The 27,844-nt window shown below is 41.2% G+C and overlaps 1 protein-coding gene across 4 annotated transcripts in view; it reads right to left on the reverse strand.

Moving 5' to 3' along the window:
- The window catches only part of LOC139765982 (uncharacterized), a 140,732-nt gene extending 118,174 nt beyond the window's left edge, over positions 1-22,558 (reverse strand). The window contains exon 1 of one of the 4 annotated variants that reach the window (XM_071694039.1): positions 22,302-22,558. Coding sequence is in view for 3 of the 4 variants with exons in the window: in XM_071694018.1 (XP_071550119.1) it covers positions 21,489-21,572 (84 nt within the window). In the remaining variant the exon portion in view is untranslated. Of the gene's footprint in view, positions 1-21,122; positions 21,270-21,353; positions 21,588-22,301 lie in introns of those variants that run through there. The other 3 variants (XM_071694018.1, XM_071694024.1, XM_071694030.1) reach the window with 3 other exon arrangements.
- Positions 22,559-27,844: the final 5,286 nt, after the last annotated feature.

The raw sequence follows: 27,844 nt of genomic DNA on the forward strand, positions 1-27,844 counted from the left end.
TCTCACATCACCACTACTTGTTATCACGTCCCCATTTGCGCCCTTCACTGAAGTTCCCATTTGCTCCCTTGTCTTACGCACTTTATTTACCTCCTTCCAGAACATCTTTTTATTCTCCCTAAAATTTAATGATACTCTCTCACCCCAACTCTCATTTGCCCTTTTTTTCACCTCTTGCACCTTTCTCTTGACCTCCTGTCTCTTTCTTTTATACATCTCCCACTCAATTGCATTTTTTCCCTGCAAAAATCGTCCAAATGCCTATCTCTTCTCTTTCACTAATACTCTTACTTCTTCATCCCACCACTCACTACCCTTTCTAATCAACCCACCTCCCACTCTTCTCATGCCACAAGCATCTTTTGCGCAATCCATCACTGATTCCCTAAATACATCCCATTCCTCCCCCACTCCCCTTACTTCCATTGTTCTCACCTTTTTCCATTCTGTACTCAGTCTCTCCTGGTACTTCCTCACACAGGTCTCCTTCCCAAGCTCACTTACTCTCACCACCCTCTTCACCCCAACATTCACTCTTCTTTTCTGAAAACCCATACTAATCTTCACCTTAGCCTCCACAAGATAATATATATATATATATATATGAAGAATGTGTGGAAGTCGAGAACATTATCTCAGAATGCAAAAATGGGTATGTTTGAAGGAATAGTGGTTCCAACAATGTTGTATGGTTGCGAGGCGTGGGCTATGGATAGAGTTGTGCGCAGGAGGATGGATGTGCTGGAAATGAGATGTTTGAGGACAATGTGTGGTGTGAGGTGGTTTGATCGAATAAGTAACGTAAGGGTAAGAGAGATGTGTGGAAATAAAAAGAGCGTGGTTGAGAGAGCAGAAGAGGGTGTTTTGAAATGTTTTGGGCACATGGAGAGAATGAGTGAGGAAAGATTGACCAAGAGGATATATGTGTTGGAGGTGGAGGGAATGAGAAGTGGGAGACCATATTGGAGGTGGAAAGATGGAGTGAAAAAAATTTTGTGTGATCGGGGCCTGAACATGCAGGAGGGTGAAAGGAGGGCAAGGAATAGAGTGAATTGGATCGATGTGGTATACCGAGGTTGACGTGCTGTCAGTGGATTGAATCAGGGCATGTGAAGCATCTGGGGTAAACCATGGAAAGCTGTGTAGGTGTGTATATTTGCGTGTGTGGACGTATGTATATACATGTGTATGGGGGTGGTTGGGCCATTTCTTTCGTCTGTTTCCTTGCGCTACCTCGCAAACGCGGGAGACAGCGGCAAAGCAAAAAAAAAAAAAAATATTATATTTTATTTTTTTATTATACTTTGTCGCTGTCTCCCGCGTTTGCGAGGTAGCGCAAGGAAACAGACGAAAGAAATGGCCCAACCCCCCCCATACACATGTATATACATACGTCAACACACGCAAATATACATACCTACACAGCTTTCCAAGGTTTACCCCAGACGCTTCACATGCCCTGATTCAATCCACTGACAGCACGTCAACCCCGGTATACCACATCGCTCCAATTCACTCTATTCCTTGCCCTCCTTTCACCCTCCTGCATGTTCAGGCCCCGATCACACAAAATCTTTTTCACTCCATCTTTCCACCTCCAATTTGGTCTCCCTCTTCTCGTTCCCTCCACCTCCGACACATATATCCCCTTGGTCAATCTTTCCTCACTCATTCTCTCCATGTGCCCAAACCACTTCAAAACACCCTCTTCTGCTCTCTCAACCACGCTCTTTTTATTTCCACACATCTCTCTTACCCTTACGTTACTCACTCGATCAAACCACCTCACACCACACATTGTCCTCAAACATCTCATTTCCAGCACATCCATCCTCCTGCGCACAACTCTATCCATAGCCCACGCCTCGCAACCATACAACATTGTTGGAACCACTATTCCTTCAAACATACCCATTTTTGCTTTCCGAGATAATGTTCTCGACTTCCACACATTCTTCAAGGCCCCCAGAATTTTCGCCCCCTCCCCTACCCTATGATCCACTTCCGCTTCCATGGTTCCATCCGCTGCCAGATCCACTCCCAGATATCTAAAACACTTCACTTCCTCCAGTTTTTCTCCATTCAAACTCACCTCCCAATTGACTTGACCCTCAACCCTACTGTACCTAATAACCTTGCTCTTATTCACATTTACTCTTAACTTTCTTCTTCCACACTTTTTACCAAACTCAGTCACCAGCTTCTGCAGTTTCTCACATGAATCAGCCACCAGCGCTGTATCATCAGTGAACAACATATATATATCTATATATATATATATATATATATATATATATATATATATATATATATATATATATATATATATATATATCCCTAGGGATATATTCCCTGGGGATAGGGGAGAAAGAATACTTCCCACGTATTCCCTGCGTGTCGTAGAAGGCGACTAAAAGGGGAGGGAGCGGGGGGCTGGAAATCCTCCCCTCTCGTTTTTTTTTTTTAATTTTCCAAAAGAAGGAACAGAGAATTGGGCCAGGTGAGGGTATTCCCTCAAGGCCCAGTCCTCTGTTCTTAACGCTACCTCGCTAATGCGGGAAATGGCGAATAGTTTGAAAGAAAAGAAAAAAGAAAGGGATAAGGGAGAAAGAATACTTCCCACGTATTCCCTGTGCATTGTAGAACTCGAGTAAAAGGGAAGGGAGTGGGGGGCTGGAAATCCTCCCCTCTTTTTTTTTTTAATTTTCCAAAACAAGGAACAGAGAAGGGGGCCAGGTGAGGATATTCCCTCAAAGGCCCGGTTCTCTGTTCTTAACGCTACCTCGCTAAAGCAGGAAATGGCGAATAGTATGAAACAAAAAAGAAATATATATATATATATATACCTCTGAAATTTGAGCACTCACTCTTATCCCCTTTGCCTTTGTACAATGGCACTATGCAAGCATTCCGCCTATCCTCAGGCACCTCACCATGAGTCATACATACATTAAATTACCTTACCAACCAGTCACCAATACAGCCATCCCCTTTTTTAATAAATTCAACTGCAATACCATCCAAACCTGCTGCCTTGCCGGCTTTCATCTTCCGCAACGCTTTTACTACCTCTTCTCTGTTTACCAAATCATTTTCCCTAACCATCTCACTTTGCACACCACCTCGACCAAAACACCCTATATCTGCCACTCTATCATCAAACACATTCAACAAACCTTGAAAATACTCACTACATCTCCTTCTTACATCACCACTACTCGTTATCACCTCCCCATTAGCCCCCTTCACTGAAGTTCCCATTTGTTCCCTTATCTTATGCACTTTATTTACCTCCTTCCAAAACATCTTTTTATTCTCCCTAAAATTTAATGATACTCTCTCACCCCAACTCTCATTTGCCCTCTTTTTCACCTCTTGCACTTTTCTCTTGACATCCTGCCTCTTTCTTTTATACACCTCCCACTCATTTGCATTTTTTCCCTACAAAAATCGTCCAAATGCCTCTCTCTTCTCTTTCACTAATAATCTTACTTCTTCATCCCACCACTCACTACCCTTTCTAATCAACCTAACTCCCACGCTTCTCATGCCACAAGCATCTTTTGCGCAAGCCATCACTGCTTCCCTAAATACATCACATTCCTCCTCCACTCCCCTTACCTCCTTTGTTCTCACCTTTTTCCATTCAGTACACAGTCTCTCCTGGTACTTCCTCACACAAGTCTCCTTCCCAAGCTCACTTACTCTCACCACTCTCTTCACCCCAACATTCTCTCTTCTTTTCTGAAAACCCCTACAAATCTTCACCTTCGCCTCCACAAGATAATGATCAGTCATCCCTCCAGTTGCACCTCTCAGGGTATTGATTGAGAGGGTGAAGGCATGTACAGAGCATCAGATTGGGGAAGAGCAGTGTGGTTTCAGAAGTGGTAGAGAATGTGTGGATCAGGTGTTTGCTTTGAAGAATGTATGTGAGAAATACTTAGAAAAGCAAATGGATTTGTATGTAGCATTTATGGATCTGGAGAAGGCATATGATAGAGTTGATAGAGATGCTCTGTGGAAGGTATTAAGAATATATGCTGTGGGAGGATAGTTGTTAGAAGCAGTGAAAAGTTTTCATCGAGGATGTAAGGCATGTATACGTGTAGAAAGAGAGGAAAGTGATTGGTTCTCAGTATATGTAGGTTTGCGGCAGGGGTGTGTGATGTCTCCATGGTTGTTTAACTTGTTTATGGATGGGGTTGTTAGGGAGGTGAATGCAAGAGTTTTGGAAAGAGGGGCAAATATGCAGTCTGTTGTGGATGAGAGAGCTTGGGAAGTGAGTCAGTTGTTGTTCGCTGATGACACAGCGCTGGTGGCTGATTCATGTGAGAAACTGCAGAAGCTGGTGTCTGAGTTTCGTAAAGTGTGTGAAAGAAGAAAGTTAAGAGTGAATGTGAATAAGAGCAAGGTTATTAGGTACACTAGGGTTGAGGGTCAAGTCAATTGGGAGGTAAATTTGAATGGAGAAAAACTGGAGGAAGTAAAGTGTTTTAGATATCTGGGAGTGGATCTGGCAGCAGATGGAACCATGGAAGCGGAAGTGAATAATAGGGTGGGTGAGGGGGCGAAAATTCTGAGAGCCTTGAAGAATGTGTGGAAGTCGAGAACATTACCTCGGAAAGCAAAAATGGGTATTTTTGAAGGAATAGTGGTTCCAACAATGTTTTATGGCTGCGAGGCGTGGGCTATGGATAGAGTTGTGCGTAGGAGGGTGGATGTGCTGGAAATGAGATGTTTGAGGACAATATGTGGTGTGAGTTGGTTTGATCGAGTAAGTAACGTAAGGGTAAGAGAGATGTGTGGAAATAAAAAGAGTGTGGTTGAGAGAGCAGAAGAGGGTGTTTTGAAATGGTTTGGTCACATGGAGAGAATGAGTGAGGAAAGATTGACCAAGAGGATATATGTGTCAGAGTTGGAGGGAACGAGGAGAAGTGGGAGACCAAATTGGAGGTGGAAAGATGGAGTGAAAAAGATTTTGAGTGATCGGGGCCTGAACATGCAGGTGGGTGAAAGGCGTGCAAGGAATAGAATGAATTGGATCGGTCGTATACTGGGGTCGACATGCTGTCAATGGATTGAACCAGGGCATGTGAAGTGTCTGGGGTAAACCATGGAAAGTTCTGTGGGGCCCGGATGTGGAAAGGGAGCTGTGGTTTTCGGTGCATTATTGCATGCCAGCTAGAGACTGAGTGTGAATGAATGGGGCCTTTGTTGTCTTTTCCTAGCACTCCCTCGCACACATGAGGGGGGAGGGGGTTGTTATTCCATGTGTCGCGAGGTGGCGATGGGAATAAATAAAGGCAGAAAGTATGAATTATGTACATGTGTATATATGTATATGTCTGTGTGTGTATATATATATATATATGTATATTGAGATGTATAGGTATGTATATTTGCGCGTGTGGACGTGTATGTATATTCATGTCTATGTGGGTGGGTTGGGCCATTCTTTCGTCTGTTTCCTTGCGCTACCTAGCAAACGTGGGAGACAAAGCAAAATAAATAAATAAATATATATATATGCAGTGATGTGAGATGCAGTGAGTATTTTGAAGGTTTGTTGAATGTGTTAGATGATAGAATGGCAGTTATAGGGTATAGGGTGTTTTGGTCAAGGTGGTATGTGAAGTGAAAGAGTCGGGGAGAATGATTTGGTTAACAGAGAAGAGGTTGTGAAAACTTTGCGGAACATAAAAACCAGAAAGTCAGCGGGTTTGGATGGTATTGCAGTGGAATGTATTAAAAAGGGGGTGACTGTGATGATGACTGGTTGGTGAGGATATTCAGCATATGTATGGATCATGGTGAAGTGCCTGAGGATAGGCGGAATGCATGCATAGTACCATTGTACAAAGGCATAGGGGATAAATGTGAGTGTTCAAATTACAGAGGTATAAGTTTGCTGAGTATTCCTGGGAAATTATATAAGAAGGTATTGATTGAGAGGGTTAAGGCATCTACAGAACATCAGATTGGGGAAGAGCAGTGTGGTTTCAGAAGTGGTAGAGGATGTGTGGATCAGGTGTTTGCTTTGAAGAATGTATGTGAGAAATACTTACAAAAACAAATGTATTTTTATGTAGCATTTATGGATCTGGGTAAGGCATATCATAGAGTTGATAGAGATGCTCTGTGGAAGGTATTAAGAGTATATGGTGTATGAGGCAAGTTTATGGAAGCGGTAAAAAGTTTTTATCAAGGATGTAAGGCATATGTACAATTAGGAAGAGAGGAAAGTGATTGGTTCTCAGTGAATGTCGGTTTGCAGCAGGGGTGCATGATGTCTCCATGGTTGTTTAATTTGTTTATGGATGGGGTTGTTAGGAGGTGAATGAAAGAGTTTTGGAGAGAGGGGCAAGTATGCAGTATGTTGTGGATAACAGGGCTTGGGAAGTGAGTCAGTTGTTGTTCACTGATGATACAGTGCTGCTGGCTGTTCGGGTGAGAAACTGCAGAAGCTGGTGACTGAGTTTGGTAAAGTGTTTGAAATAAGAAAGCTGAAAGTAGATGTGAATAAGAACAAGGATATTAGGTACAGTAAGGCTGAGGGACACGTCAACTGGGAGGTAAGTTTGAATGGAGAAAAACTGGAGGAAGTGAAGCGTTTTCGATATCTGAGAGTGGATTTGGCAGCAGAAGTGAGTCACAGGGTGGTGGAAGGGGCGAAAGTTCTGGGAGCGTTGAAGAATGTGCCGAAGGCAAGAACATTATCTCGAAAAACAAAAATGGGTATGTTTGAAGGAATAGCGGTTCTAACAATGTTATATGGTTGCGAGGTGTGGGCTACAGATAGAGGTGTGTGGAGGAGGGTGGATGTGTTGGAAATGAGATGTTTGAGAATAATATATGGTGTGAGGTGGTTTGATTGAGTAAGTGAAAAAGGGTAAGAGAGATGTGTGGTAATAAAAAGAGTGTGGTTGAGAGAGCAGAAGAGGGTGTATTGAAATGGTTTGGTCACATGGAGAGAATGAGTGAGGAATGATTGACAAAGAGGATATGTGTGTCAGAGATGGAGGGAACAAGGAGAAATAGGAGACCAAATTGGAGGTGTAAGGATAGAGTGAAAAATATTCTGAGCAATTGGGGCCTGAACATGCAGGAGGGTGAAATGCGTCCAAGGAATAGAGTGGCTTGGAGAGATGTGGTATACTGGGGTCGACGCACTTGCAATGGATTGAACCAGGGGATGTGAAACGTCTGGGGTAAAAAATGGAAAGTTTTGTGGGGACTGAATATGGAAAGGGAGCTGTGGTTTCAGTGCATTATACATGACAGCTAGAGACTGAGTGTGAATGAATGTGGCCTTTATTGTCTTTTCCTAGCGATACCTCACGCGCGTGTGGGGGGAGGAAGTTGGCATTTCATGTGTAGCGGGGTGGCGAAGGGAATGAATAAAGGCAGCAAGTATGAATCATATGCATATGTTTATATGTTTATGTCTCTAGCTGTCATGTAATAATGCACGGAAACCACAGCTCCCTTTCCACATCCAGGCCCTACAAAACTTTCCATGGTTTACCCCAGACGCTTCACATGCCATGGTTCAATCCACTGAAATCACGTTGACTCCGGTATACCACATCATTCCAATTCACTCTATTCCTTGCCCGCCTTTCACCCTCCTGCATGTTCAGGCCCTGATCACTCAAAATCTTTTTCACTCCATCTTTCCACCTCCATTTTGGTCTCCAACTTCTCCTCGATCCCTCCATCTAGGACACATATATCCTCTTGGTCAATCTTTCCTCACTCATTCTCTCCATGTGACCAAACCATTTCAACACACACTCTTCTGCTCTCTCAACCACACTCTTTTTATTTTCACACATCTCTCTTACCCTATTATTACTACTCAATCAAACCACCTCACACCACATACTGTCCTCAAACATCTCATTTCCAGCACATCCACCCTCCTCCGCACAACTGTATCCATAGCCCATGCCTCGCAACCATATAACAATGTTGGAACCACTATTCCTTCAAACATGCCCATTTTTTACTTTCCAAGATAATGTTCTCGACTTCTACACATTCTTCAATGCTCCCAAAACTTTTGCCCCCTCTCCCACCCTATGATTCACTTCCGCTTTCATGGTTCCATCCGCTTCCAAATCCACTCCCAGATATCTAAAACACTTCACTTCCTCCAGTTTTTCTCCATTCAAACTCACCTACCAATTCACTTGTCCCTCAACCCTACTGTACCTAGTAACCTTGCTCTTATTCACATTTACTCTCTGCTCTCTTCTTTCACGCACTTTACCAAACTCTCTCACCAGCTTCTGCAGTTTCTGACACAAATCAGCCACAAACTTTGTATCATCAGCGAACAATAACTGACTAAGTTCCCAAACTCTCTCGTCCACAACAGACTGCATACTTGCCCATCTCTCCAAAACTCTTGCATTCACCTCCCTAACAACCCCAGCCATAAACAAATTAAACAACCATGGAGACATCACACACCACTGCCACAAACCTACATTCAATGAGAACCAATCACTTTCCTCTCTTCCTACACATACACATGCCTTACATCCTCAATAAAAACTTTTCACTGCTTCTAACAACTTGCCTCCCACACCATATATTCTTAATACCTTTCACAGAGCATCTCTATCAACTCCACCATATGCCTTCTCTAGATCCACTAATGCTACATACAAATCCATTCGCTTTTCTAAGTATTTCTCATATACATTCTTCAAAGCAAAAACCTGATCCACACATCCTATACCACTTCTGAAACCACACTGCTCTTCCTCAATCTGATGCTCTGTACATACCTTCACCCTCTCAATCAATGCCCTCCCATATAATTTCCCAGGAATACTCAACAAACTTATACCTCTGTACTTTGAGAATTAACTTTTATGTCCTTTGCCTTTGTACAATGGCACTATGCAAGCATTCTGCCAATCCTCAGGCACCTCACCATGAGTCATACTTACATTAAATAACCTTACCAACCAGTCAAAAATACAGTCACCCCCTTTTTTAACAGATTCCACTGCAATACCATCTAAACCCGCTGCCTTGCCAGCTTTCATCTTCCGCAAAGCTTTTACTACCTCTTCTCTGTTTACCAAATCATTCTCCCTAACCTTCTCACTTTGCACACCACCTCGACCAAAACACCCTATGTCTGCCACTCTATCATCCAACACATTCAACAGACCTTCAAAATACTCACTCCATCTCCTTCTCACATCACCACTTCTTATCACCTCCCCACTTGCCCCCTTCACTGAAGTTCCCATTTGTTCCCTTGTGTTATGCACTTTATCTACCTCCTTCCAAAACATCTTTTTATTCTCCCTAAAATTTGATGATACTCTCTCACCCCAACTCTCATTTGCCCTCTTTTTCACCTCTTGCACCTTTCTCTTGACCTCCTGCCTCTTTCTTTTATACTTCTCCCACTCATTTGCATTATTTCCCTGCAAAAATCGTCCAAATGCCTCTCTCTTCTCTTTCACTAATAATCTTACTTCTTCATCCCACCACTAACTATCCTTTCTAATCTGCCCACCTCCCATGCTTCTCATGCCACAAGTATCTTTTGTGCAAGCCATCACTGCTTCCCTAAATACATCCCATTCCTCCCCCACTCCTCTTACGTCCTTTGTTCTCACCTTTTTCCATTCTGTACTCACTCTCTCCTAGTACTTCCTCATACAATTCTCCTTCCCAAGTTCACTTACTCTCACCACTCTTTTCACCCCAACATTCTCTCTTCTTTTCTGAAAACCTCTACAAATCTTCAATTTAGCCTCCACAAGATCATGATCAGATATCCCTCCAGTCGCACCTCTCTGAACATTAACATCCTAAAGTCTCTCTACTTTGTGTGCCTATCAATCAACACATAATCCAATAACGCTCTCTGGCCATCTCTCCTACTTACATACATATACTTATGTATATCTCGCTTTTTAAACCAGGTATTCCCAATCACCAGTACTTTTTCAGCACATAAATCTACAAACTCTTCATCACTCCATTTACAACACTGAACACCCCATGTACACCAATTATTCCCTCAACTGCCACATTACTCCCCTTTGCATTCAAATCACTCATCTCTATAACCCGGTCTCGTGCATCAAAGCTACTAACACACTCACTCAGCTTCTCCCAAAACACTTGCCTCTCATGATCTTTCTTCTCATGCCCAGGTGCATATGCACCAATAATCACCCATCTCTCTCCATCAACTTTCAGTTTTACCCATATCAATCGAGAGTTTACTTTCTTACACTCTATCACATACTCCCACCACTCCTATTTCAGGAGTAGTGCTACTCCTTCCCTTGCTCTTGTCCTCTCACTAACCCCTGACTTTACTCCCACAACATTCCCAAACCACTCTTCCCCTTTACCCTTGAGCTTCGCTTCACCTAGAGCCAAAACATCCAGGTTCCTTTCCTTAAACATACTACCTATCTCTCCTTTTTTCTCAACTTGGTTACATCCACACACATTTAGACACCCCAATCTGAGCCTTTGAGATGGATGAGCACTCCCCGCGTGACTCCTTCTTTTGTTTCCAATTTAGAGTTAAGATACAAGGAGGGGAGGGTTTCCAGCCCCCTGCTCCCGTCCCCTTTAGTCGCCTTTTACGACACGTGAGGAATGTGTGGGAAGTATTCTTTCTCCCCTATCCCCAGGGTATTGAGTGGTGGGTTGATGAAGTAAGATTATTAGTTAAAGAGAAGAGAGAGGCATTTGGACGATTTTTGCAGGGAAATAATGCAAATGACTGGGAGATGTATAAAAGAAAGAGGAAGGAGGTCAAGAGAAAGGTGCAAGAGGTGAAAAAGAGGGCAAATGAGAGTTGGGGAGAGAGTATAATCAAATTTTAGAGAGAATAAAAAGATGCAGAGGAGGATGGATGTGCTGGAAATGAGATGTTTGAGGACAATAAGTGGTGTGAGGTGGTTTGATCGAGTAGTAATGATAGGGTAAGAGAGATGTGTGGCAATAAAAAGAGTGTGGTTGAGAGAGCAGAAGAAAGTGTTTTGAAATGGTTCGGTCACATGGTGAAAATGAGTGAGGTTGACCAAGAGGATATATGTGTCAGAGGTGGAGGGAATGAGGAGAAGTGGGAGACGAAATTGGAGGTGGAAAGATGGAGTGAATAAGATTTTGAGTGATCAGGGCCTGAACATGCAGGAGGGTAAAAGGCATGCAAGGAATAGAGTAAATTGGAACGATGTGGTATATCCGGGTCGACGTGCTGTCAATGGATTGAACCAGGGCATGTGAAGCGTCTGAGGTAAACCATGGAAACTTCTGTGGGGCCTGGATGTGGAAAGGGAGCTGTGGTTTCAGTGCATTATTACATGACAGCTAGAGACTAAGTGTTAACGAATGTGGCCTTTTTGTCTTTTCCTAATGCTACCGCGCACACATGCGGGGGGAGGGGGTTGTTATTTCATGTGTGGTGGGGTGACAATGAGAATGAATAAGGGCAAACAGTATGAATTATGTACATGTGTTTATATGTATATGTCTGTGTGTGTATATATATGTATACGTTGAGATGTATACGTATGTATATGTGCGTGTGTGGACATGTATGTATATACATGTGTATGTGGGTGGGTTGGGCCATTCTTTTGTATGTTTCCTCACGCTACCTCGCTAACGCGGGAGACAGTGACAAAGCAAAATAAACAAAATGAAATAAAAAAAGATGTTTTGGAAGGAGGTAAATAAAGTGCGTAAGACAAGGGAACAAATGGGAGCTTCAGTGAAGGGGGATAATGGGGAAGTGATAACAAGTAGTGGTGATATGAGGAGATGGAGTGAGTATTTTGAAGGTTTGTTGAATGTGTTTGATGATAGAGTGGCAGATATAGGGTGTTTTGGTCGAGGTGGTGTGCAAAGTGAGAGGGTTAGGGAAAATGATTTGGTAAACAGAGAAGAGGTAGTAAAAGCTTTGCGGAAGATGAAAGCCGGCAAGGCAGCAGGTTTGGATGGTATTGCAGTGGAATGTATTAAAAAAGGGGGTGACTGTATTGTTGACTGGTTGCTAAGGTTATTTAACATATGTATGACTCATGGTGAGGTGCCCGAGGATTGGCGGAATGCTTGCATAGTGCTATTGTACAAAGGCAAAGGGGATAAAAGTGAGTGCTCAAATTACAGCGGTATAAGTCTGTTGAGTATTCCTGGGAAATTATATGGGAGGGTATTGATTGAGAGGGTGAAGGCATGTACAGAGCATCAGATTAGGGAAGAGCAGTGTGGTTTCAGAAGTGGTAGATGTGTGGATCAGGTGTTTGCTTTGAAGAATGTATGTGAGAAATACTTAGAAAAGCAAATGGATTTGTATGTAACATTTATGGAGAAGGCTTATGATAGAGTTGATAGAGATGCTCTGTGGAAGGTATTAAGAATATATGGTGTGGGAGGCAAGTTGTTAGAAGCAGTGAAAAGTTTTTATCGAGGATGTAAGGCAGTGTACGTGTAGGAAGAGAGGAAAGTGATTGGTTCTCAGTGAATGTAGGTTTGCGGCAGGGGTGTGTGATGTCTCCATGGTTGTTTAATTTGTTTATGGATGGGGTTGTTAGGGAGGTGAATGCAAGAGTCCTGGAAAGAGGGGCAAGTATGCAGTCTGTTGTGGATGAGAGGGCTTGGGAAGTGAGTCAGTTGTTGTTCGCTGATGATACAGCGCTGGTGGCTGATTCATGTGAGAAACTGCAGAAGCTGGTGACTGAGTTTGGTAAAGTGTGTGAAAGAAGAAAGTTAAGAATAAATGTGAATAAGAGCAAGGTAATTAGGTACAGTAGGGTTGAGGGCCAAGTCAATTGGGAGGTAAGTTTGAATGGAGAAAAACTGGAGGAAGTAAAGTGTTTTAGATATCTGGGAGTGGATTTGGCAGCGGATGGAACCATGGAAGCGGAAGTGGATCATAGGGTGGGGGAGAGGGCGAAAATCCTAGGAGCCTTGAAGAATGTGTGGAAGTCGAGAACATTATCTCGGAAAGCAAAAATGGGTATGTTTGAAGGAATAGTGGTTCCAACAATGTTGTATGGTTGCGAGGCGTGGGCTATGGATAGAGTTGTGCGCAGGAGGATGGATGTGCTGGAAATGAGATGTTTGAGGACAATGTGTGGTGTGAGGTGGTTGGATCGAGTAAGTAACGTAAGGGTAAGAGAGATGTGTGGAAATTAAAAGAGTGTGGTTGAGAGAGCAGAAGAGGGTGTTTTGAAATGGTTTGGGCACATGGAGAGAATGAGTGAGGAAAGATTGACCAAGAGGATGCATGTGTGTGCATTTATGTATATGCATGTGTATGTGGGTGGGTTGGGCCATTCTTTCGTCTGTTTCCTTACACTACCTCGCTAACGTGAAAGAGAGCGACTAAGTATAATTAATAGGTATAAATAAATTTTCTATTCTATTCATATCTATTATCATACTTAATCGCCGGCTCCTGTCAGTGAGGTAGAACAAGGAAACAGACAAGCAATGGCCCGACCCACCCACATACACGTTTTATATAAATGTCTATACACAAACATATACATACATATACATTTCAATGTATATATACATATACATACACAGACATATACATTTATACACATGTACATATTCATACTTGCTGCATTCACCTATTCCTGTCGCCACCCTGCCATACATGAAATAGTATCCCCCCCCCCCTCCAGCAAGGAACCTGCAGGGAAAGACGAAAATGCCACATTTACTCACACTCAGCCTCTAGTTGTCGTGTGTAATGCACCAGAAACACAGCTTCCTTTCCACATCCACTCCATACAGACCTTTCCATGGTTTACCCCAGACGCTTCACATGTCCTGGTTCAATCCACTGGCAGCACATTGACCCCGGTATAGTGCAAATGACAGGGTGATGTATAAAAGAAAGCAGCAGGAGGTCAAGAGAAGGGTGCAAGAGGTGAAAAAGAGAGCAAATGAGAATTGGGGTAAGAGAGTATCATCAAATTTTAGGGAGAATAAAAAGATCTTTTGGAAGGAGGTAAATAAATGTGTAAGACAAGATAACAAAAGGGAACATTGGTGAAGCAGGCAAATAGGGAGTTAATAACACATAGTGATGAAGTGAGAAGGATATGGAGTGAGTACTTTGAAGGTTTGTTGAATGTGTTTGATGATAAGAGTGGCAGATATACGGTGTTTTGGTCTGGGTGGTGTGAAAAGTGAGAGGGTCAGGGAAAATGGTTTGGTAAACAAAGAAGAGGTAGTGAAAGCTTTGCGGAAGATGAAAGCTGGAAAGGCGGCGGGTTTGGATGGTACTGCAGTGGAATTTATTAAAAAGGGGGATGATTGTTCTGTTGATTGGTTGGTAAGGATATTCAATGTATGTATGGACCACGATGAAGTGCCTGAGAATTGGCGGATTGCATGCATAGTGCCATTGCACAAAGGCAAAGGGGATAAAGATGAGAGCTCAAATTACAGAGGCATAAGTTTTTTGAGTATTCCTGGGAAAGCACATGGGAAGGTATTGATTGAGATGGTAAAGGCATGTACAGAGCTTCAGACTGGGGAAGAGCAGTGTGGTTTCAAAAGTAGTAGAGGATGTGTGGATCAGGTGTTTGCTTTGAAGAATTTATGTGAGAAATGCTCAGAAAAACAGATGGATTTGTATGTAGCATTTATGGATCTGGAGTTCATAGAGATGCTATATGGATGGTATTAAGAGTATATAGTGTGGAGGTAAGTTGTTAGAAGCAGTGAGAAGTTTTTATCAAGGATGTAAGGCATGTGTACGAGTAGGAAGAGAGGAAACTTATTGGTTCCTAGTGAATGTTGGTTTGTGGCAGGGTTGTGTGATGTCTCCATGGTTGTTTAATTTGTTTATGTATAGGGTTGTTAGGAAGGTAAATGCAAGAGTTTTGGAGAGAGGGGCAAGTATGCAGTCTGTTGTGGATGAGAGGGCTTGGGAAGTGAGTCAGTTGCTGCTCGCTGATGACAGCGCTTGTGGCTGATTCAGGTGAAAAACTGCATAAGTTAGTGACTGAGTTTGGTAAAGTGTGTGAATGAAGAAAGATGACAGGTAAATGTGAATAAGAGCAAGGTTATCAGATTCAGTAGGGTTGAGGAACAGGTTAATTGGGAGGTGAGATTGAGTGGAGAAAAACTGGAGGAAGTGAAGTGTTTTAGATATCTGGTAGTTGACTTAGCAGTGAATGGAACCATCGAAGCAGAAGTGAGTTACAGGGTGGGGGAGGGGAAGAAGCGTTGAAGAATGTGTGGAAGGCAAGAACGTTATCTCGGAGAGCAAAAATGGGTACGTTTGAAGGAATAGTTGTTCCAGCAATGTTATATGGTTGCGAGGCATGGGCTATAGATAGGGTTGGGCAGAGGAGGGTGGAAGTGTTGGAAATGAGACAATATGTGGTGTGATGTGGTTTGATCAAGTAAGTAATGAAAGAGTAAAAGAGATGTGTGGTAATAAAAAGGGTGTGGTTGAGAGAGTAGAAGTGGGTGTGTTGAAATGATTTGGACACATGGAGATAATGAGTGAGGAAAGATTGACAAAGAGGATATATGTGTCAGAGGTGGTGGGAATAAGGAGAAGCAAGAGACATAATTGAAGGTGGAAGGATGCAGTGAAAAAGATTCTGAGCAATCGGGGCCTGAACAGACAGGAGAGTGAAAGGTGTGCAAGGAATAAAGTGAATTGGGACGATGTTGGATACCGGGGTCAACGCTGTCAATGGATTGAACCAGGGCATGTGAAGTGTCTGGGGTAAACCATGGAAAGGGAGCTATGGTGTCGGTGCATTACAGATGACAGCTAGAGACTGAGCGTGAACAAATGTTGCCATTTTTTGTCTTTTCCTGCCGCTACATTACTAGGGGGGGATGCCATTTTATGTATGGCTGGGTGGCGATGGGAATGGATGATAGCAGCAAGTATGAATATGTACATGTGTATATATGTATAAGTCTGTGCATGTATACAGTGAAATGCATGTGCATGTATATATGCATGTATGGGCATTTATGTATACACATGTGTATGTGGGTGGGCTGGGCCATTCCTTTTCTGTTTCTTTGCGTTACCTCGCTGAAGCAGGAGACAGCAATTAAGTAAAATGAAAAAAAATATGAATATGGTTGTTTAATTTGTTCATGGATGGGGTGGTTAGAGAGGTGAATGCAGGAGTTTTGGAGAGAGAAGCAAGTGTGCAGTCTGTTGTGGATGAGAAAGCTTGGGAAGTGAGTCAGTTGTTGTTCACTGATGATACAGTGGTGGTGGCTGATTCGTGTGAGAAACTGAGTTTGGAAAAGTGTGTGAAAGAAGAAAGCTGAGAGTAAATGTAAATAAGAGCAAGGTCATTAGGTTCATTAGGGTTGAGGGACAAGCTAATTGGGAGGTAAGTTTGAAAGAGGAAAACTGGAGGAAGTGAAGTGCTTTAGATATCTGGGAGTGGACTTAGCAGCCGATGGAACCATGGAAGTGGAAGTGAGTCACAAGGTGTGGGAGGGGGCTAAGGTTCTGGGAGCAGTGAAGAATGTGTGGAAGGGAAGAACATTATCTCAAGAGGCTAAGAGGAGGCACAGGATTCCACTATTTATGCTGAGGAGCAAAAGAGATAAGAGGTTAAGGGTGATGGCCCTAAAAGTTAAAGGGATGACTGATGAGAGTAAATGGAGGGAGCTTGTGGAGAAATTTAAAGGTTATAGTTTGGAAGTGCTGAGAATCGAGTAAAACCCATATCCATGGGCAGGGTGTATGGAGTGAAAATGGAAATGATGAATAGAAATTATGGTAGGGCATGGAAGAAGTGACATGGAAACGAATGAATGAAAATTATCAGGGAAGAGGGTAAGAAGGAGTTGCAACTGTGCTACCAACAAGAGTATGGGAGGGTGTTACAGAGCAACGATGGAATGGATAAAAAATTGAGCGAGTGAAAGACTGTAAATAAGAAATATGCATGGGTATGTGCATATGTGCCTATGAATATGAAGACTGTGAGGTAAGGATGAGCTGAAGCATTTCTGTAAAATTTGAATGACAGAATAAATGAGTTTGAGGAGAGAAAGGTGGTTGTAGAGGGTGATGTGAAAATGAAGGTAGGATGACATGAAACTGGCGAGAAAATGGCAAATGGGGAGTCCCTAGAGTATATGAGAATGGAACTTATCCTGTGCATGTCTCTGCTGAGGGGTTTTTTTTTTCCCTGCAAGCATCCTTTTCTTTCAGTATATATGTTTGGGTGAGAAATGGTGGAAGAGAAGAACACAAGTGCTTGACTGACAACGTGGCAGTGGATGAAAGGCTGAGATAGGTTGTGCTCGATGCAAGAGTTGTGAGGGTGTTCTTTAGAGATTCTAACAATTTTGCAGTTCTTGTGGAGGAGAGGATCAGGGAGAAGTGGAGGTGGGGTGTATGGAAGAATGGAGAGGTGAAGGTGTTGGCAAAAGAGAAAATGAATCAAAAAGAATGCAAGAAGTATGAAAGAATGGTGACTAAATTTTGATGAAAAGGAAGTAAATGTAAAGATGTAATCATATGTGAATGAGGTGTCTAAATGTTTATTGAAAGACTGTTAAAGATTATAGGATTAGTAGCTGGATACAAGGTTGTGAGATATATGAATAAAAGGGGATAAGCATGTAGCATGGACAAGATTAGAAATGCTGTGGAAGATATGAAAAAGACATATGGTAGAGTGCTCAAAAGGAATGTACCGGTGGAAGTTCAGTAAAGAAAAAGGGAAGAACTTAAGGTGTGTAAGCAGAAAGTTAAATGGCTGATAAAGGAAAGCAAAGAAAGTGAAGATGAAAATTTTGGAAGAAATGTGTTAAAAGTTTAGGGAAAATAAGATAATGTACCATAAGGAGGTGAAAAAAGGAAAGAAGTGGAAGTCAGGGTGGAAGTGCAAATGTGAGAAGTAAGGAATGGGAGTTGCTGAATCAAAAGGAGGGAGTAAAATGAAGGTAAGAATATTTTGAAGAAATGATTAATGTGGAAAAAGGGGAGGCAGCATTTGTTACATGAATGGATATGGAGGATGGAAGGAAAGGAATACAAGTTAAAGGGCCTAAAGGATGGGATGAAATGTTGAAGTAAGGAGGTGAAAGTGAGACTGAGTGGATTCATTTGATAAGCAATTTATCATGGAAGTAGATGGCTGTGCCTAAGGATTGAGTAAAATCTATTAATATTCCTTTATTTAGTGGATAAGGTGCTACAAATGTCGGTAGCAATTATAAGGAAATAAAGTCTATAAAGGAGGGGAGTAAAATGAAGATGGAAAGAATATTTTGAAGAAATGATGAATATGGAAAAAGGGGAGACAGCATTTGTTACATGAATGGATATGGAGAATGGAAGGAAAGGGATACAAGTTAAAGGGTCTAAAACAATAAGAGGGTTAAAAGGGCCAAAAATGAGGTTGAAGGTATCAAAGACACCTGGCATGGATGGGATGAAATGAAGTAAGGAGGTGAAAGTGAGACTGAGTGGATGCATTTGACATGCAATTTATCATGGAAGTAGATGACTGTGCCTAAGGATTGGGTAAAATCTATCAATATTCCTTCATTTAGTGCATAAGGTGCTACAAATGTCTAGAAATTATAAGGAAATACAGTCTATAAAGTACAGTCTATAAAGTACACCTTGAAAACTGTATGGAAGTGTTGATTGAGTGATGACAGTGACTGAATGTAGAATAAGTGAGGAGCAAGGGGGTTTTAGGAAAGGTAGGGGATGTGCAGATCAGATTTTTGCAGAGAATGACTGTGGAAAAGTATCTATCAAAAAATAAGCTGTATGCAGATTCTATGGATCTGGGGAGAAAATGTATGACACAGTTGAGTGGAATGCTTTATGGGATGAGTTATGGATATATGGAGTATGAGTACAACTGTTGGATGGTGTAAAAGCCTTCTACAAAGGAGAAAATGCATGTGTAAGAGTGGATGGAATCAGTGAAAATTTCAGTGCACATGTGGGTGCGAGGTAGGGCTGTGTGATATCATCATGGCTTTATAATATGCATATGTATGGAGTGATAGAAAAGATGAAAGCAAAACCAGAGAAAGAGGGTGCAGAATTAAATATGGTGGTGAAGTATGGGGATCATGACAAGCCTGTGTTGTCTCATGAGGGTGACGACTAGTGGCAGAATGTTGTAAGAGTGTTTTATGCTTATGTAAGCACTGGCAATTGAAGGTAAATGCAAGTAAAATTAAAGTAATGGTGCTTGAAAGGAAACTTACTGAAAGTACAGATTTTGTAAAGCCCTATAGAGTGAGAGAAGAAGGTGTACTACACCGTGTTATAGATATATGGGGAGAAAGGCAGGAGGAGGTGACAGAATTTCAGTATTCAGGAGCTATCTTGGATAAGTTTGGTGAGATGGAAGGATAGATGAAGGAGACAGCAGTATAAGGTAGAAAAGTCATTGGGTCCCTTAACAGAATAATGAAGGGTAATGGCATTAATATGGAAATGAAGAAAGGATTAAGGGACAGCAAAATCCTCCCGACCTTGATCTGTGCAGCCAAAACAAGGACATGGAATGAGTCACAAGGGTAAAGAATCTAGACTATATGGCCTACTTAGGAGAAGCATGCGGAATGACTTCATGGAATAAAGAAAGAAATTAGGGCATGTATGAATGATGTGGTATAGCAGGGATTGTAAAGAGAACATGAATTGTTGAGTGGTAGAGTGAGTGAAATGAAATACTTTGAGGTGATTTGGGCACGTGGAAAAATGTAATAATAGGAGATTACAAGGCAAGAGTACGACATAATGACTAAAGGGGTTGGTGTGAGAGGAAGACCAACTGTAACATGGGGAAATAGAGTGGAAGAGCAATATAGGGAAAGAAATGGTGGTAAAATGCATGGAATAGTTATGTGCAGAAGTATGTAAGGACAGTGATATGTTGAGACTCTTTTGCTGTAGTCATCCTCTTGCTGGGAATTCCTGTATGGAAAGGGCATCAGAGAACATACAGATATATAGAAATAACCTTACATTTTTCATAAGCTTCACAGCAAGACCTACTATCACTTATATCATTGCATTATACAGAATAAGATCCAAAGAATTCAGCACCAGCCTAAATCATTTCTACTAAATGTACCGAGTCTCCTTATATGTGTTCCAGAGAAATTTTACTTTGGCAAACCACACATAACCTATGTAATTTGGCAGAAACCCTTATCAATGTATCAGTAAGAGCAATTTTGACTGGTGCTGCTTGACCTGCAGCATCATCTTTTATCTTACAATAGTATATGTGATAATAAGAATGGCTATGTAAATTAAGGAAATTGTGGTTTTCATTAATGCAAAATTCTCTGAAACACTTGTAGAAATCAAAATCATTGATTTGTGCTGGTAATCCTGGCACATTTATTGTGCATCCTACGCTCATCCTGTGAGGGATTGCACAAAAGGATTACAAGGTGTCACAAAGGGTCTTAGAGAGACCTCTGTGGGTTGATTCTACATAGGATGTTACAATTCATGACAGGTATGTCATCACATGTATAGTTTCATATGGTAAGTTTTAACAAGCAAAAGAACCTATAAAACTCCCACCCACCTTACTTATTAGCCGAGACTTATCATTATTTCAATGGTTTAGTAGACATATGAGATACACCAACAATTTTTGCATCATGCTTCCAAAAAACCTTAACATAATACATGGCAGATAATACTGCCAACACCCATCCTACCTCAGATTCACCCATTCCATTTGGCTCCCAGTGACACCACAATAGTGCTCAAATGTTTCAACCAAAAATAATTACTGTAGGTTATGGGAGGTTTTCTTAAGTTCTAGTGATTCTAAATGTTCCTCATGTGCCATTACATTATCCCCATATCATCCCTATCTTCATATCATTCAATACTATCAGTGACTTCTCTGCATGATATAAAATAATGCTCCAAATCACATACTATGTCTAAATGATGTCTAGATGTACAGTTCACTGATAGGATTTCTTCAAAATCCATGTTACTTCTGTGGTGCCCCAGTAGAACAGTTTTACCTATGCTTCTTCCAAATCCTCAATTCAATTCTGTGGTGCCCCAACTAAAATTTCAATAGGGGTGCACTTCTAATAATTATTACCTTATTTCCCCTGTACGATGAAACATGGGTTGCCATTGTCCCTAGTGATCTAACTATGAGTATTTTTCCTAAGTCTGTCTTCGCAGCAGTTTTCTGTAGAAAAATAATAACAAGGAAAGTCTATAAGTAACCATAATTCATTCATTCATAACATGTAAGTTAAGAGCCCAAGCCTCATCTTACATCCATAATACGGAATTATGGATCCTTCTCTTTTCGTGTAACACAAACCTGCATTACATCATCTGTTCTTCCCAGCAGCCTTCACCACAATCTTCCATCTGATATCATACTGATCCAGTAACTTTTGCGATCATCACAGTAAGATAAATAGGGTTTACAAGGCATACGAACACTGTTCACTACCTTTTTGTTTACACTTAGAAAAACGTTGCCAGCGGTCGCTGCCCTAAGACCCGCTGAATAACAACTATGTAGGGTGGATTGCATTACAGTTTAATATCCTAAAGTTTAATACATTTTCTTTGTTTATCATTTATAAAATAATCATACAATATGAATGAGAAAGTTTCTATTCCCTTCAATTTTAGTATCTTCCTGAGTTACGGAAAAGGTCTTTATAGTCATTAGATCCACGAGATTGGAACATTTGTGAAAATGATTATTTGGTAAAACAAACATTGCAGATTCAGACTATCAGAATATAAACACTACTTATATACACCTTTAGAAAGGTGCACAGAATCTGTTTCAGCCTACAGATCCTCTTTTAAAGGTGGATTGACTAATTAAAATGATTTATTGGTCGAGTCTTATTGATTCTCAATCTTCCGTTTTAGTTGAGGATTTAGACATTCTAACACTCATAAATAGATATGAAGACTTAAACAGAGCTACAAACACACGGATAACACAACAATGCTTTATCATAAATACATCTACGTCCACCTACAGTGCCATTGCCACTGCCAGCGATGGATCAGCAAGAAATGTGTGGGATCCCGTAACGCTGGTATATCAGAGGTGAATCGTTGTTTCATTGCGCCTCACGGTGCTATTGCAGGAAGGGGGAGGCGATATACTGAAATCCCGTGACTGCCTCAATTACGGCAAGTGGGAGAAGGTGGTGCAGATATCCCTTGGTTTTGCCGGAGGGAAAAATGCGCTGCCAGTCCTTTGTTTGTGGTGTTGGAAGAAGGTGCTACTAAGTTTCAGTACCTGTCATGCGACAAAAAGGCAGGTGTTGATGAGGTCCCGTGGCTGTATTGAAGGTGAGAGGTTTTGCCGAGGTCCTGTAGTTGTGCTGCAAGAGAGTTGAGGCGATTCAGAGGATCCGTGACAGTGCTACAGGTGGGTGTTGTTGCCGAGAGTCCATGACTGTATCAGGAAGGAGGTATGCCGATATTTCGTGTCTGTATTGCAGGTACTACAGGAGGGAGGAGGCGTTTCTGAAGGTTTATGGTGTTGCCATAGGAAAGACAAGGAGTGGTTGAGGTCTCATCATACCTCAAGACTACATATGAACGACTGACTTCATGGCACAGTGCATGATGTTCAAGGGTGGCGGGCGGGATGGATGCCCTTCGGCTATTCCCTTTGGGATGTGAATGATGACTGCAAGAAATTCTCTGAAATGAGCTTATGGTAAGAAGGACTTTTGGAGTGACACTGGAAGCGTCTTGAAAAGCAGGTTACTTGGAATGTTTATACTTTTGATTACCATATATGACTTCTTTTTCAATAAGAACTAGTGTAATTTTCACAGTTGGTTCGTTACAAATTCCCTGATTGGGATTGATTCCGCTACAGATGAGAAAAACATTGGAAGTAATTTGCCATTCATAACTCTAAACACCGAATATATCTGCTGTTGTAACTGAAAAAATGTAAATTCTATATCAAAATTAAGTGACAAGACAAAATATGGTTTTGTAACTGTTCATACACATATTATTGTAAAGAATTGTAAAGAATTTCAGTTCTGCAGATGAAGAATCTGCAAAGCAGAGTAATAGTAACTCAGTAGTACAGGTTATTCTATCAGTAAATGACATCTACTGCTGATTCACAGGGTGAAGTAGACGTTGGCTGGCAACCACCGCTTGGTCTTCGGGAAAGCATAGTAGTGGCGACACAGAGTGCCATTATGTTTATAGGGTAGTAAAACAAAAGATAGGGTTAGATAGAGGAAGGTGAAGTTTTGAAAAACACTGAATTGAAACGGTTCTACTGGTAGAAAACGGCTTGATGGATCCTCGGATCTAAGACCATCATGAAGCTGCTGGTACCCACCCAATTTCCTTAGACAGCTCTGACTTGGTTTTTTTTTTTTTTTTAGTATCAGTTTCACTAACACTCAGTTTTAAATGTAACCTGCAAACTGTAAAACACACTGTCTACTTAACCTGATCTGCTCTCTGAAACCCAACTGTACAAGCAGATCACCAGTTGTAATCTCATCTGAATATAACTGAATTCATACATAAGTAGACTATTTAGTCTGGGTACCTAAGGAGGCTGTTTGTGATAGTGGAAGAGAGCAGAAAGTTTTTGATTGTGGTACGAGTAGGAAGAAATAGATTTTTCAAAGATACAGCTGATGAGGTACAAGGATCTGAAGGAAAGTTACTCTTAACTGGTGAATGGTTCAATCCATTCAGCAATTCTCGAAGAAAAAGTACTTCGCTTCATTTGTGGTAAAATGCTTGCCAACGAGTTTGTATCCATTGCTACGACTACGAGTGATGTCAGACGAATCTATCCTTAAGTAGCTCGTGAGATCGAAATCATCGAAACTTTTGATGATTTTATATACTTGTATTGTACCACCCCTTATCCTTCTCTATTTGAATCTAATTAAAGTCTTTTCTTTGATTCAGCTTTCATAGGATTTGTTTCTCAGGCCGGGAATCATCTTATTAGCTCGCCTCTGTACTCTTTCCATTCTGTCTGTGTCTTTCCCCAAGTAGGGTGGCCAAGACAGGATACTATATTTCAGATGGGGACGCACCAGTGAGTTTAAGGAGTGACACTTATTTTCAGAGCCTTAAATTCGTCTTCCTTGCTGCTTTAATTGAATGTTAACTTGACTTTGGGTCACTAAAGATTACTACATATAAGTTCTTTCCCTCATTTACCTTTTGCAGCTTAACAGACTTTGTATTATAGCTAGCCTTTTCATTTTTACAGTAGATATTCAGTTGGCATTTATTAGTACAGTCCAGACGACCAGTTTCTGTTGTATATTTATTTTCCAACTTGGTATCATCCTCGAATTTAGATATCTTACAATGCAATCCTTTATCAATATCAGTAGTACATTTGAGAAAGAGAACTGGTCTGAAGGCTAATCCCTGCGGCGCACCACTTGTTACGTCTAACCATTCAGAGGCTTGACCTGTTTACGGCGTCAGCCAATTTCATTATCATGGAAGCACAACCTCTTCTACGCCATGTGAAAGGTTTTGTTAGTAACCTTTGATGTAGAACTTTATCGAGTAGAACTTCATCGAATGCTTTCTGATAACCTAAATAAATGACATCAACAGCTGTACTTTCATCATATTTTATAAAAGAAATCGAATAGATTTGTCAAAGATGATCAATTCTGTTGAAAACCATGCTGAGACTCGTTTATTAAGTGGTGTCCTCTGAATGGATTACAATCCTAACCCAAATGATGGTTTCCATTAGTTTACCAGCTACAAACGTTAATTGGACTATAATTGGCAGACAGTAATTTATTACTTTTTTTTTAATATTGGTGTTACATTGGTAAATTTCCATTCCTCTAGATAACATTTCCCGTGGAGAGCGACTTATTGAAGAGTAAGCCAATGGCTTAACTCCCTCATTCTTCGCCTCTTTCAGTGTCCTCGATAAAGCTTATCTGGGCCTGTTGCTTCATTTACTCTTATTCCATTCACTGCTGATGGTATGCCTTCATCTTTTTACGTTGGAAAACGTTTCCTCCTCTGAGCAACTGAACCAGATGCGAGACGAGTTATATCCTCAGTTATACCCATGATCTTTTTTTTTTTTTTTTCAAATATTTGTCATAGCTTCTTTGTCTTTAATCAAGTCAGCATTTTCTATGATTAATGACCTACTTAACGGTAATGACTTCCAACGACTATAAAACTTTGTTATTTTCGGCAGCATACTCTCCGGCCGATCTATCTCCGGTTGTTGATGGACAACCTCCTTTTCTCCATCAACAGCGGTGTCCCTCAAGGTTCTTTATTGTCTCCTACGCTTTTCCTTCTTTTTTCAACGATTTCCCCTCCACAAATAATCTAATGCACTCATATGTTGATGACTCAACACTGCATTCATCCACATCCTTCAGTTCTGCTCCCCCTTCTCTCACCTGATCTACATCTCTTCTCGACACAGCTTCACTAAACTTAGACTTGGATATGATATCTCAATGAGGTAGACAAAATCTTGTTAAGTTTAATGCCTCCAAGACCCAATTTCTACCCATCTCTCTATCGAAAACTCACATCTCTCGTATCTTCTTTGACGGTTCTGTAATTCCACCTCTTGACACAATGAACATAATTGGATTTACTGTAACATCCACTTTTTCTTGGGAACCTTTCATTACTGGAATAGCTAAGTCTGCCTCTGAGAAACTGGGTGTCCTGTTTAGATGTCGAAACTTCTCTTCTGAACAATTGCTTCGTTATACAAGGGATTGATTCGTCCTAGTGTGGAGCACTGCTCTCATATTTGAGGTGGTTCTAGCTTTGTATACTTACTTGACAGAGTTGAGTCGAAAGCGATCTGACTTATAACTGTTCCAGGATAACTTCCAAACTTGTCCCCCCTTTTTTCCATTTCATAATTTTTTCTATATTTCAATTAAGGCCTGGCCTTGATGTGAATTTTTGTCCTTGGCTGAAGACTTCAACATAAATGAAATACTGAAGTTTGCTTTGACTTGTAGCCTCTTAGTTTCTCTACGCAGATTTAGGGAATTTACTCTGTCTTGGTTACTTGTCTCTCTGAATTGCTTTAGTGCTATTTTCTTTGACTGCGAGCACTCATTCTTGTCATTGCTACACAACTTCGGCTTCGTTTTGAAACAAGATGGTCTTATACGCATTAGCATATATGTTTCCTCCACTACTTTGTGAAAGTATTGCTGAATCTTTTCATCGTTTTGATAACCTACTTCACCACAGGTTTGCCTGTCAAAAGCAGTTCAAAGACCTTGAAAAATTGCACGTCTAAAATCCGGTATTTTTTTTCGTGACTTTCATGTAACTAGCATTATAGGCTATGTAGGCTCTGTTGGAATTTACCTCAAATGTAATTTGCCTGTGAGCGCTTGTACGAAAGTTTTCTTCCTTTTAAAAAGTACGAACGAGATCCTCATTTGTAGCTAGAAATAATTCTGATTTGTTTTCATCGCGAGCAAGTTTCTCGACGACTTGCGTTAGGGCACTCACAATCCCCGTGCTACTGGTAAGGGATTCTTCCCACAGAGATACCAATTTGTGGAAATCTATTATGATAGAATTTTCTTCGTTACATATCTCTGCCAATTAATCATAAAGTCATTCGTTTGCCTATCATCTACATCATGACTAACACTGGTCAACCAAGACATTAATGTTACTCACCCACATCATGACTGACACTTATCAACCAAGACATTAACAATGTTCATCCAGATCATTACGTACACTGGTCACTCATTAGAATTCCAACACTGGTCACCAAACATATCAACAGCAGTTGGTTACCCAGCACACGACCAACACTCGACCCATGAAAAACGCTGAAACAACTCCAGCAGCTCAGAACTGCCTTCCTTCTGATTAGGAGGACTTCTGTTCCCAGGCCTCTTTGGTACAAGTAATGACAGAAAGGGGAGAAGAGAGTGGATCGGTCCCTGAATGATATATCATTGGAATGTAACATTTCATTGTGCCAATATGAGTAAAACCGCCCGGGGAAGGAAGATCAGAAAATTCAAATCGAATGCTCATGAGTGTTGCAATTTTCAGTAAAACTAAACTTTTAAGTGATTATGAATGTAAAGAACATCCAAACAGAGGTTACTATATGAAACTGACTCAGAGTGAATTGGAAAGTTTATCCAAGGAATTATGTAGGACAGTGTAACCGTGAGTAGAACAGGGAAGTAAAGCGTTTGTTACTGCCAGCTGATGTGCTTCAATTTCTTGCATAGTTGAATGCTATTCATTGTGCCAGTAAGCTGACAAACTGTTAGTCATAGAAATTGGAGGAACTGCCTTAATCATTACATGAATCAAGCAAGTGATCCATAAGCTGAGGCATGCAATATTTAGCTAAACCAGGAGTTAGATTAAGCCAGGAATATCATTATCAAGCACACACACACACACACACACACACACACACGGGCCTCTGTAGTGACGTTGTTAGTGTTACTGTTCATGAATCACCATGGGCTATCCCGGGGTCGGACCCGCATTTGGTTAAATTCTGAGCATGTCAGGCGGCACTCGCCCAACCCAGCTATTTATCCTTCCTTCAGGGCTGGTCGATAAATGGATACCTGGTTTGGGCTGGTTGTGTGTGTGTGTGTGTGTGTGTGTGTGTGTGTGTGTGTGTGTGTGTGTGTGTGTGTGCGTGTGTGTGCAATAGAGTAAAGACACTACATATGCAGAAAGCTAAGAGACCGGGCGACATGAGTGTAAAACTCTCTCATTAACACAAATAGTAATTACACTGCCAAAGCTAAACAAGAAATTCTGAATTTGATT

The sequence above is a fragment of the Panulirus ornatus genome, chromosome 4 (assembly GCF_036320965.1).
Source record: "Panulirus ornatus isolate Po-2019 chromosome 4, ASM3632096v1, whole genome shotgun sequence".
Taxonomy (NCBI): Eukaryota; Metazoa; Arthropoda; class Malacostraca; order Decapoda; family Palinuridae; genus Panulirus; species Panulirus ornatus.